Source organism: Enhydra lutris, unplaced genomic scaffold (assembly GCF_002288905.1).
Source record: "Enhydra lutris kenyoni isolate GAN:26980312 unplaced genomic scaffold, ASM228890v2 scaffoldscaffold2, whole genome shotgun sequence".
In the NCBI taxonomy this organism is placed as follows: domain Eukaryota; kingdom Metazoa; phylum Chordata; class Mammalia; order Carnivora; family Mustelidae; genus Enhydra; species Enhydra lutris.
Genome location: NW_019154086.1, coordinates 8822742 through 8836299, shown reverse-complemented (window position 1 = coordinate 8836299; position 13558 = coordinate 8822742). Strand labels below are relative to the sequence as shown.

At 37.2% G+C, this 13558-nt stretch overlaps 1 protein-coding gene across 2 annotated transcripts in view; it reads left to right on the top strand.

The window, feature by feature from the left end:
• Positions 1–438: 438 nt before the first annotated feature.
• LOC111148047 (ATPase phospholipid transporting 11B (putative)) overlaps positions 439–13558 on the top strand; it is a 116303-nt gene continuing 103183 nt past the window's right edge. For both annotated transcript variants that reach the window (XM_022504421.1, XM_022504429.1), the window contains exon 1: positions 439–662. In XM_022504421.1, coding sequence (XP_022360129.1) covers positions 636–662 — 27 coding nt within the window. In that variant the 5' untranslated portion in view covers positions 439–635. The remainder of the gene's footprint in view (positions 663–13558) is intronic.

The following is a 13558-nucleotide window of genomic DNA, read 5'->3' as shown; positions in this document are numbered from 1 at the left end:
GTATGCGTGTTGGGGGACCGGGAGACCAAAGAAGGCAGACAGCGACAGACCTGCAACAGGAGGTAGAAACAGAGGAGTCGGCAAGAGGCTGCAGACTCCGTAGACAGACACGATTTAATCCCTTCCCTGAACTGGGAAGAAAGGGGGACAGAAGGAAGAAGCCGCTTTCGAGAAACCGCACCTGACCAGACCGGCTGCCGGCCCCGCCCACCCGGCTGACCCCAGGCTCCAGACGGCTGCTGGGCGCGCCGTGCCCCTCGGTCCCCACAGCCCCTTTCGTCACGTCCGGGGGCGGGCCGGGGCGCCGGGGGAGGGCCCGGGTGGGGCTGGGGGGCCGGGCTGGGCGGGGGTGGGGTTGTGGTGGTGCTTCGGGTGACAACGGTCAATAATGAAGGTGGCTGCGGCGCGGCGGCAGGCTCAGCTGCGCCGGGCGGGGGCGGCGCCGGGGCCGCGCCTCTAGGACCTCGGAGCCGGCGCGGCGAGATGGGGACCCGGCGCGGGGAGTGAGGTGGCTGCGGCGGCGAGCGGAACTTCAGCCAGAGGGGCAATCCCGCTTCCCCCTCTGGCTCGTCAGCTTCCACCTGCAGCCCCTCGGCCCCCGCGTCCCGCGGGACCGGGACGGCGACGGCGGGGGCATGTGGCGCTGGGTCCGGCAGCAGCTGGTGAGTGCCTTCTCTCCTCCCGGACGTCCGCCGCCGCGCGGCCTCTCTCGGGCCCGGGCGGCGGGGAAGGGCCGGCTGCTCGGAGCCGCGAGGCCGGGGCGCGGGCGCCGGGCTAGGCCGCGGCGGAGGCTAGCGCGGGGCCCGAGCTGGAAAGCCCCGCACAGCTCCCGCACCAATCTCGCCTCCGACCCCGGGACGCGGAGGCCGGCGGGAGGCGGCTGCTTCCTGCCTGCACTTCTAAGGTTTCCTCGGTTCTCGCCGCTCCTGGGTGCGACGGCCGCAGGCGGGGTTCCCGAGAGGGCTCGGCGTCCCCCCTGAGAAAACAGGGCGAGAGAACGGAAAGAGAGTAGGTGTAGGGGAGAGACGAGAGGCTTCTGTTTCCTGCTCCTACAATTTGGGACACGTTTGAGGGAACGGGAAGGGGAGGACTTCTCTTCAGCTCCCTCTTGTCACTGTTTTCAGTTAGGTGTCACGATTCAGTGTTGCGTTAGTTATCCAGGAGGGGGGTACCTTCCCTAATGTAGCCCCTCGCCTCGACAGAAATTTTACTCAAGCCGTAGGTGAGGGAAAGAGAAAATATTCCAACACCCCGTCTGCTTTCGGAAAAGAGGTGTACGAAAGTTATGAAGGACTGTTTTCCTCCTCTTACCTTGTCCTCACCCTACCTCACCCCAAGTCAAACTTTTGAATTGTGAACCTTACTTTTTCCCGTTCTCTCAAGGCAGTTTGAACGACAAAGGTTTGGAACGAGTGGTTAACTTCTCAGTTTTACTGGAACATCTGGAGAAAAAAAAAAAAATCTTAGAAAAGGGTGATTTAAGGCATATAAAAAGCGCCACCTTTCTCAGAATTAATTCAGAGAGAAAAATCTTTCCTGCCTCCTGGCAACTACAGCCCAGAAAATACAGCAGTAAAGCGACAGTGACAATGAGGACAGAAATTGTTCCTGGCTGAAGAAGCCTAAACCTTATCTCTGTGATGAGGTCTTTTGCTGGTTGCTGCTTAATTTCTAAATCGCATTAATTAACGCTTCTACAGTTCAATGTTCTCATTTACTGATTCAAAAGGCAATGCAGCAAAAACGACTTTTTTGGCACTATAAAGATTTTGTGGGTTTGAAGCATTTATACCTCTTTTTCCCTGCTCTAGAACAATATTTTAATGTTAATTCTGTTTCAGAGCCAGCCTTCTGTTAATTCATTTTGGAAAGGGCATCACTCAGAAAAAAATCTTATAAATAAAACTGGAACTGCCTGCTGCTCAAACAGATGTTGGCTTCCTATTTTTAGCTAATTGTAAATTCAGGTATTCCATATATATATATATATATATATATATATATATATATATGCCTTATTAGGAAACTAAGCTAATGATGTCGTTATAATACTATACTGTAATACCTTGGCCTTGTTGCAATAACCCATAGCACAACTTGACTCTGAAAGTTATTTATTACAGGTCTGATCTTATGCTTTTGATTTACCAGTCTCCATGTATAAAAGATTTCTCTAATGCCGTTTTTGTGTGGTAGGAAGATCATTCTAAAGTGGCTTTCTTAAAGCTTTTTCTAGTAAATTAAGATACTGCTTCTAAGTGTTAGGTATTTCTGTTAACCTGAATAAAATCTCGGGGTTGTGTAACCACTCTCATCTTCAAAACAGGCAATCTGGTAATGTTTTTTAAAACGGCTTCAAATGAACACAACTAAAAGGAAGGGCAGGAAGTGGTATGGTTATTTTACAAGACACCTGCCTTACTGAGTGATTAACAAGTTGAACAACTTGCTGTGCATAAAAAATGCTATCTCTGACATTTAGTTGCTCACCTCACTGGTTTTACTTTTAAGTTATCAGATCTTCTAAGAATATAATCAGATCTGTGCCAATGTTAGAACTTTGTATCTCTGATTAAGTTTGTACACTCACTTAAATTTTACGTTATGGATAGTGGATACATGGAGTAATGAAAGTATATTTGCTATCTCTGGCATAAAAACCTATTTTAGTTACTACACCAGGAATTATTCAACTCAAAGTGTAGTTTAGAGTATACTTCCATTTGCTCAATGGATTTTGTCACCATGTCTTTTAACCAAAGGTTCATTCTAAAAATTCAGGTAAGTGGGACAAATCTGGGGAAATTAAATTGCAGAGACAGGTTTTTTTTTTTTTTTTTTTTTAATTATAAACACTTTATTCATTATGTGAATCCTGATTTTCAGCAACTTAGATTGTCTTGCCAAAAAAAAGCTTCCTGTCGTGTTACAAAAGTAATTCCCACACCGTAGTAATTTATAACTTAAGAAAACTTTGACTCCTTATCTCCACAAAGTATTTTCATTTTTTTTTAAGATTTTATTTATTTATTTGACAGAGAGACACTGAGGAAACACCAACAGGGAGAGTGGGAGCGAGAGAAGCAGGCTCCTTGCTCAGCAAGGAGCCCGTTGCTAAGCTCCAGTTGGGGCTCCAAGCGGGATTCTATCCCAGAACCCTGGGATCATGACCCAAGCTGAAGGCAGCCGCTTAACCACCAAGAGCCACCCAGGTGCCCCAAGTATTTTCATTTCTTTACACAATGAGAAAACGCAAAGAAGGTTGCTGTTTTCCAACTTGGGGAAGTAGAGTGAAAAGAAAAGATTGGTATATCTTTTTTCTTTTTCTTTTGTTCTTTGTTTTTTTGGCTCAAAGTGCTAAGGTTAGTTTATACTAAGAAAATTCTAAGCAGAATTTCTTACCATGTTTTTATGGTACAATTAGTATTCATAGTGTACTCATTTCTGACAGCATATTATGTGTATTAATCCCTTAGAGATGACAGCACCTTGATTATAATACTATTAATGCTATTAGCTACTCACTGTATTCTAACGTTTGCATTTGTATGGTAGCCATTAACTAACCACATTAGCTATTTAAATTAAAATTCAATTAATTAAATTAAAAATTCATGTGCTTATTAGCTACTATATTGGACAGTTCAGAGTAGAACATTTTCATTATCACAGAAAATTCTGTTGGACAGCACTTCTTTAGACTTTTTTTTTTTTTTTTTTTTTAAATAGGCTCCACGCTAGGCATGGGCTTGACCTCACAACCCTGAGATCAAGAGTAGGATGCTTAACCAGCTAAGCTACCTAGGTGCCCCACTTCTTTAGACTTTTAAATGAAAGCCTTTGCTAATGTATACTTTAGTTGACGTGTGATATTTCTTTACAGGACAAAGTAATGCTGTGCTTTTAAAGCAATTACTGTGCGCAGACATTATAATGCTAAATACTGGAGATACAAATGTAGGCCTTATTCATCTCTGTATGTTCAGTGTCTCACTATACTTGACATAGAGTAGACACTGGGTACATGTATGCTGAATAAATGAGTAGGTAAGGAAAGAAAGGAAAGAAAGAATGAATCCATAGTGTTGCTTCCGTGTTTAGAGATAAAATGACAACATTCGAGATTGACCCCTCCAGAAAAAAACTAGAAAAGTACTGTAATTTACAAAAATAAAACTTAATCTTGCCATACCAGGATACTGTTTCTTAAATTGTTCTGTAAAGTAGTGCCTTCAGATTTGTATGGGCAATAGTGACAAGGCTGGTGAGATTGTCTTGTGATTCACTGAGAAAAATGGCAAGCTCTTAAACTAAACTCTCAACTTTCTGTTCTCTCACACTTACTAAACTTGTTGATATCTGTATTTAACTCTTTCCTTTCCACCAGTCACAAAAAAACAAAAACAAAAAACAGGTGACTATCCTCTTTTCCAAACTAACCAGTCCACTTGTGCTCTTAATCTTGTTCTTTCATCCTACTCTCCACACTCCCTGTCGTTATCTATAGTATGTTTACCCTAGTCTTGTCCTTCAATATGTGAACATGTTCAACTCTCCCTCTACTACTTTACTTTGTCCTGTACTCTTAACTGTCAAATTCTTTTCAGTTTTCTAGAAAATAGATCTGTCCTATATAATTGTGCTGTCCAGTACACTTGAAATGTGGCTATTTGAATCAAGATATTCTTAAGTGTAAAATACAGGATTTCAAAAACAGTATGAAAATAATGTAAAATATCTCCATTTTTCTGTTGGTTACATGTTAATATTTAGGCTATATCGGGTGAAGTAAAATATTTCAATTTTTCCTGTTTTGTTTTTATTTATTTTTCTAATATGGTTACTAGAAATTTTTAAATTGTATATGTGGCTTGCATTTGTGACACATGTTATATTTCTGTTAGTGCTTATGGGTAATATTAAAAGCGTGTTCTGAGTTTCTGTATAGCACACAATATAAGTCTAGGTATCTCACTCACTAGACTGTAAATATCTTAGGGCAGGGACATATCTTGTTCATCTTTATATCCCTTGTACTCAAGACAGCAGCTGGCCCATTCATTGTATATACTCACCCACCAAATATTGGTTGCATTGATGAATGACTATCATATTTATTTCAGCGTCAGTTTAGGAGTACCTGTATTCTTTTTCTTTCTCTCAAGAGTAGGAAAAGGAGGCACAGACCTGTGGTGGTAGTATTTGATGGAGCTAAGTAAGTTTTAACCTCAGGAATTAATGTTTAAGAAACCAGATCTTTGAATATTTGCTTCTTTTATCTTTATCTTTAGACACATATTCTTAGATACCCACTCTTTCATTTAATAGGGAGGTCAAGCATTAGAGGAATCCCAAGTATCCCAGAAGCACTGAAGTAGGGACCTTGCTTAGTTCCTCCAAAAGAACCTTATGGCTGCTATTATTGTCATTAAATATCCCTTCAATCCCTGCAGTCTGTTTTCAACAGAGCAGCCACAGTGATCTTATTAAAAACACAAGTTGGATCATGTAATTCCTGTGCTTAAAACCTTCTAAGGATTTGCTTTCTTGCTCAGAGTGAAAAAACAAAGTCTTTGCTTGATCTCTGTCTCTGTATGCGCACTCTCCCTACTTTGACCCTCCAAACCACTTCTCATCTCCCATCACTTTTCCCTCACTTTGCTTTACCCACAATTACCCACAATTGCCTTGCAATTCATCAGAAGTGTCAGGTGTACTTCAATCTCAGGATCTTTCCCTTGTCTGTTACCTCTACCTGGAATGCCACCCTCCCAACCCCCCCATCCCCTTATCTGCTGGTTCCTTTACTCCCTTCAAGTCTTTATTCAATTGTTACTTACTCAGTGAGGCCTTTTCTGGACATTCAGTATAAAACTGTAACCCTCCCCAGTACTTCCCTATCCCCCTTACCTGCTTTTTATTTCTCCAAGTACTTAACACTATTTAACATACTCTACAATTTACTTGTCTCCTTTATCTCATGAAGGCAAGGATTTTTGTCTAGTTTTAGTTCTCCATATGACAAGAACTGTTCCTCATTTATTTCTTTTTTATTTATTTACTCATCCACTCGAATATTTTCTGAACACCTAATTTGTGATAGCATGTTGCTAGGTTCTCAAACTACAAAATAAGGCAACCCTTTCCTACTCAGTCTTCTAAGAGTCTCTGCTTCCCAAATGGGTATGTGGATTGTTGTCATTTTTTCCTACTACAAAAAATGTTGCAGTGTCCATTATTTATGTTTATGGGTTTTTTTAAATTATTACTGAAACACTTAGAAGTGGAATTGCGGTAACAGGGTGTGTACATTATAACTATTACATGTATTGCCAAATTATTTTCCAGAATGTGAGAGTTCCCCTTTACCTACCTCTTGGTCAACACTTTGTACTGTCAGACTTGAAATTTACCAGTCTGGATGAGTGTGAATTATATTTTGTTTTGTTTTTATTTGCATTTTCCTGATTGTTAATGAGATTCAAGTGTCCTGTATTTCATTCATATGACTAGATTGCTCATTTTTCTATTGAATAGTTTGTCTTTTCCCTATTAGTTCTTTCTGTAGTCTGTATTCTAATTCTTTGTTGTGGTTGTAAACATTTTCTTCCAGTTCATTCCTTCTATGTATTTAACTTTGTTGATAGTGTCTTTTTTTTGATAGAGAAATTTCAAATTTATTTGTAGGTAAATTTATTAAGAGTAGTGATTTTTTTTTTTTATTAGTTGTTTAGATATTCCTTTCCTGTGATCATAGAGCTATTTTTCTAGTGTTTTCTTCAAAGTGTCTTAAAATTTAATTTTTCAACATTTAGGTCTCTAGTATATCTAGAATTGAATTTTATTTATGGAATAGAGAATATACTTTATTTTCTCCCATATGGAAAGTTATTTGTCTCAGTACTTTTTCTTGAATGAGCTACCTTTTCTCCACTAATGGGTGTTGTTCGCTTTTTCTGTTACATATCCGCATTCTCTTTCATGTATCATGTTCGCTTCCTAAATCCCCTATTTAGTTTCATTTACCTATTGATCTGGTGCACCAATAATGTACTATCTTTTTTTTTCTTCAAAGATTTTATTTATTTATTTAACAGAGAGAGATCACAAGTAGGCAGAGAGAGAGAGAGAGAAGCAGACTCCCCGCTGAGCAGAGAGCCTGATGTGGGGCTTGATCCCAGGACCCTGAGATCATGACCTGAGCTGAAGGCAGAGGTTTAACCCACTGAGCCACCCAGGCACCCCTAATGCACTATCTTTTTAATTAAGTTTAAAATTTTAATTCCAGCATAGTTAACATACAGTGTTATATTAATTTCAAGTGTACAATATAGCAATTCAGCAATTCTATACATTATTCAGTGCTTATCATGATAAGTCTACTCTTAATCCCCTTCACCTATTTTACCCATCTCCCACCCATCATCAGTTTGTTTTCTATAGTTAAGAGTCTGTTTCTTAGTTAGGCTCGTTCTCCTTTTTTTCCCTTTACTCATTTGTTCTGTTTCTAAAGTGAGATCATATGGTATTTGTCTTCTTATCACTGGCTTATTTTGCTTAGCATTATACTTGCTAATATTATACTTGCATTATATTTGTTGCACATGGCAAGATTTCATTCTTTTTATGGCTGAGTGATATTCTGTTGTATATGGGTACATTTTCTTTGACCATTTATTTATTGATGGACACTTGAGCTGCTTCCATAATTTGGCTTTTGTAAATAATGCTATTATAAACATAAGGGTGCATGTATCCTTGAATTAGGGTTTTTGCATTTGGGGGGTAAATACCCAGTAGTACAATTACTGGATTGTAAGATAGTTCCATTTTTAACTTTTTGAGGAATCTTCATACTGTTTTCCATAGTGGGTCCCCCAGTTTGCACTCCTACCAACAGTGCACAAGGATTCCTATTTCTCCACATCCTCTGCCAACACCTGTTGTTTCTTGTGTTGTTGATTTTAGCCATTCTTGATAGGTGCAAGGTGATACCACATTGAAATTTTGATTTGCAGCTCCCTGATGACAAGTGATGTTGAGCATCTTTTCATGTGTCCGTTGACCATCTGTATTCTTTGGAGAAACTATTCATGTTTTCTGCCCATTTTTTAATTTGATCATTTGTTTTATGGGTGTTGAGTTGTATAAGGTCTTTATAAACTTTGGATACTAAAACTTTAACAGATATGTCATTTGCAAATATGTTCTCCTATTCAGCAGGTTGTCTTTTAGTTTTGTCAGTTGTTTCCTTTGGAATACAGAAGCTTTTCATTTTGTTGGAGTTCCAGTAGTTTATTTTTGCTTTTATTTTCCTTGCCTTTGGAGACATACCTAGGAAAAAGCTGCTACTTCCAATGTTGGAGAAATCACTGCCTTTTCTCTCTTCTAGGATGTTTATAGTTTCAGGTGTCAGATATAAGTCCTTAATTCATTTTTTATTTTATCTTTGTGGTATAAGCCAGTGGTCCAGTTTCCTTCTTTTGCACACAGCCATCCAGTTCTCCCAGCACCATTTGTTGAAGATGCTGTCTTTTCTCCATTGCATTTTCTTTCCTCCTTTGTCAAAGATTAATTGACCATATTAACAGGTCTATTTCTGGGCTTTGTATTCCATTGATCAATGGACCATTTTTGTCCCAGTTCAATACTGTTTTGATAACTGCAGCTTTGTAGTATAACTTGAAATCTGGAATTGTGATGCCTCTAGCTTTATTTTTCTTTTTCAAGATTGTTTTGGAGGTTTAGTCTTCTATGGTTCCATATAAATTTTAGGATTATTTGTTCTAGTTCTGTGAAAAATGTTGTTGGTATTTTGATGGGAGTACATTAAATCTCTGGGTTGTTTTGGGTACTATGGACATTTTAACCATATTTGTGCTTCCAATACATGAGCATGGGCTATTTTCCCACTTGTTTGTATTGTCTTCAATACCTTTCATCAGTGTTTTATACTTTTCAAAGTAGGCCTTCACCTCTTTGATGAAATTTACTCCTCAGTATTTTATTAACTTTGGTGCAGTTGTAAATGGGATTACTTTCTTAATTTCTCTTTCTGTTGCTTCATTTTTAGTGTTTAAAAATACCATGAATTTCTGTAAGTTGATTTTATATCCTATGACCTTACTGAATTTATTTACCAGCTCTAGTACTTTTTTGGTGCAGTCTTTAGGGTTTTCTGTGTATAATATAATGTCTTCTCCAAATAGTGAAAAGTTTTACTTTCTTTACCAATTAGGATGCCTTTTATTCTTTCCTCTTGTCTGATTGTTGTGGCTAGGACTTCCAGTACTATGGTAAATCCAGTACTGTATTAAATAACAGTGGTAAGAGTGGACATCCTGTCTTGTTCCTGATTCTAGGAGAAATATTCTGTTTTTCCCCATTAGTATAATGTGAGCTGTGGGGTTTTATATTGGACTTCATTATGTTGAGGTATGTTCCCTCTAATCCTACTTTGTTGCAGGATGAATGGATGTCATACTTTGTCAAATGCTTTTTCTGCATCTGTTGAAATGATCATATGGTTTTTATCCCTTCTTTTATTGATGTGATGTATCACATTGATTGACTTGTGAATATTGACCCACCTTGCATCCCAGGGATAAGCCCCACTGATTCTGATGAATCATTTGTTTAATATATCATTGGATTTGGTTTGCTAATAGTTTGTTGAGGATTTTTGCATCTATGTTGATCAGAGATTATTGACCTATAGTTCTCTTTTTCTGTAGTGTCTTTATCTGGTTTTGGTATCAGGGTAGTGCTGGCTTCCTAGAATTAATTGTTTTCCTTCTTCTTCTATTTTTTGGACTAGTTTGAGAAGAATAGGTATTATCTCTTACTTAAATGTCTGGTAGAATTTACCTGTGAGGCCATCTGGTCCTGGACTTTTGTTTATTGGGAGTTTTTGATGATTAATTCAATTTCACTGTTTGTAATCAGTCTGTTCACATTTTTTCTCTTCCTAATTCAATTTTGGGAGGTTATATGTTTCTAGGGATTTATCCATTTCTTCTGGGTTGTCCAATTTGTTGGTATATAATTTTTCATAATATTCTGTTACAATCTTCTGGATTTCTGTAATGTCAGTTGTTATTTCTCCACTTTCCTTTCTGATTTTATTTGTGTGTTCTCTTTTTTTTTTTTTTTAATGAGTCTGGCTAAAGGTTTATCAGTTTATTTTATCATTTCAAAGAACTAGTTCCTGGTTTCACTGATCTGTTCTATTACTTTTTTTGGTTTCTATTTCATTTATTTTTGTTCTAATCTTTATTATTTCCTTCCTTCTACTACTAATTTGGGGTTTTGTTTGTTTTTCTTTTTTTGGATCCATCAGGTGTAAGGTTAGGTTGTTTGGGATTTTTTTCCCTTTCTTTAGATAGGCCTGTATTGCTATAAACTTCCCTCTTAGAAAGCTTTTCCTTCATCCCAAAGATTTTGGACCATTGTGTTGTCATTTTCATTTGTCTGCATGTATTTTTTTTTATTTTCTCTTTGATTCCTTGGTTGACCCATTCATTGTTTAGTAGCATGTTATTTAACCTCCACGTATTTGTGTGCTTTCTAGGTTTTTTCTTGTGGTTGATTTCTAGTTTCATAGCATTATGGTCAGAAAAGATGCATGGTATTACTTTGATCTTTTTAAATTTGTTGAGATTTGTTTTGTGGCCTAATATGTGATCTTTTTTGGAGAATGTTCCATGCGCACTTGAAAAGAATGTGTATTCTGCTGTTTTAGAACGGAATGTTCTGAGTATATCTGTTAGATCCATCTGGCCCAATATGTCATTCAAAGCCAACAAGTTTCCTTGTTGATTTTCTGTTTGGATCATCTATCCATTGATGTTAAGTGGAGTGCTATGCACTGTCTTAATTATAGTATTTTTTAAAGTCTTGATATCTGGCTGAGTAGAACCCCCAGTTCTTTTTTCTTTCAGAATTGCATTGAACTTTACTATTCCATATGCTATTTATAATCAATTTGTCAAATTCTGTGGAGAATCTTTCTAGGATTTTGATTGGCTTTGTATTGAATTTATTAAGTTCCTTTGCATATTTTTTCTTTGATGAGGTAGAAGCTATGGATTGTATGTCATCATTTTCTCCCTATACCTTTATATTGAGTATCTCTATTCACGTACAGATAATACAGGGATTTAAGTTTTAACTCTGGTATTTCTTCTCTCACCTTCCACATTACTATTGTGTAACAGTTTAGTTCAAATTTTTTCCTTTTATCTGTTTTATTAAGACTTAACTCACTACCATACAGTTTACCCATTTAAAGTATTTAATTTTTTTAGTATATTTGTAGAATTGTGCAGCCATCACCACAGTCCAATGCTAGAACATTTTTATACCTTCTGAAACTCCCTTCCAGTTGACTCCCACTATCCATTCCCCTAAATCCCTAGTCCCCAGCACTAAGCAGTCACTAATTTACTTTCTACCTCTCTCAATTTGCCTACTGTGGACATTTCATAGAAATAGTATCATATACTATTTGGTATTTTGTGACTGTTCTCTAGCATAATATTTCACCTAGCATAGTGTTTTCAAGGGTCATCTATGTCATAGCATGTATTAGTAATTCATCCCTTTTTATTGTCAAATAATCCATTGTATGGATATACCACATTTTGTTCATCATGGACATTTAGTTTTTTCCACTTTTTGACTCTTAGAAATAACACTGCTTTGACCACTGTTGTACAAGTCTCTGTGTCCATGTATATTTTCATTTCTCTTGTGTGTGTATACCTAAGGAGTGGATTTACTGGGTCATATGATAACTCTATTTTTAACTTTATGAAGAAATGCCAAACTGTTTTCCAAAGTTGATGTACCATTTTACATTCCCACCAGCAATGTATAAGGATTCTAATGTCTTCATATCCTTGTCAACACTTGGTTTTGTATGTCTTTTTAATTATAGCTTTCATGGTGGGAATGAATCTCATTGTGGTTTTGATTTACATTTTGCTAATTACTAATGATTTCAAATATCTTCTCATGTCCTTATAAGCCTTTTCTGGAGAAATGCCTATTCAGATCTTTTTGTCCATTAAAATTTTTTTTTTAATTGAGTTGTGAAAGGTTTTTTTTATATTCTGGATACAAGACCTTTAATAGCTATATGGCTTGCAAATATTTTTTCCTATAATGTGTATTCTAGTTCTTCTTCTCAAAACAGTTTCTAAATTTTTGTCAGTTACTCATTTTTATTTTCTATGAAGAATTAGTAATTTGTTTTACTCACCATTGTTTCTTACATACCACCTTCTCTCTCTAGGTTCACTTTTTTTAATAAAATGCATCCTTTAGTAAGTTTTAAGCAAGGGTTTGAAAGAATGATCTGTTTTAGTTTTTATGTCTTTATTTTATAATTATTGTTGAACACTAATTTAAGTAGATACAGAATTCTAGATTAACATTTACTTTCACTTAACATATTGAAGATACTACTTACTCCATTGCTTTCTGAACATTTATAATTGCTGGTACAAAATATGTTTTTAATCTAACTGCCATTACTATTGGTAATCCATGTCCAGTTGATTTTAAGATTCTCTTTGTCCTTGATATTTTGCAATTTTATTTTGCTGTATCTATCATATTTTTTCATGTTTTTCCTTCTCTGCACTTGGATTTGCTTTTAGTCTGAAGGCTCTCATTGCTATGGTTCAGGAAATTTTCATCCATTTTTTTTCTTTAAATATTGCTTCTCAGCCTTTAGTTTTCTCAATCTAGAACTCTTGCTTGATACCAGTCTGTCTTCTATGGCTCTTCTTTTTCATATTTTTCATCTGTTTTCTCTCTGTGCTGCTTTCACTGTGAATTCCTTAGTTCTAGCTTCCAGTTCTCTAATTCTCTCACCTGTGTTCAGCCTAGAGTTCATCCTGTCCTCCAAATTTTTAATGTAAGTGACTTTTTTATTTCCAAAATTTATTGGATCTCTCAATTCTGCTTGTTTTTGATGCGTATCTTCTTGGTTTTCTCAGAATATTTTCTTTTTTTTTTTTTTTTAAGTAGATATTATTATCTCTTTGGAGGTTTTTTACAGATTTAAAAGTACACAGTTTTTTTTCAGGTTCCTTTCAGTTGAACCTGACTGTAGGACCCAGGTACAAAGGGGTGCTATTAATCCTTATCATGCCATAGGAACTGAACTTCAGACTGTTTCTCTCTAGATACAGATTCCTAAGGCTCAGCCCCTGATTATAAAAAATGGTTATCTTATTTTGAGGCTAGCTAAGTCTTCTTGATTAAAGAAAAAAATATATTTTATCCATGTTTGCTTTTGTAAAGAAAAGGGAAGAGTTCAAAGTTTGGACTTTAGAATTCCAGCGGCAAGACTTGATTGAACCCAAGAGTTTTTCCAGGGAGTTTAGCTGTATGGAAGAGAATAAGCAACAGCAGCAGTTTTCCCTATATCTCTCATTCCCAGTCCTGCCATCTTAAATCTGCTCAAGAGTGAGGCAAGGCTAGAAAATGAGTTGGGGAAATCTCTAGATGGCATTGGTACTATGGAGTGACAGGTTTGTAGAGGAAAAGG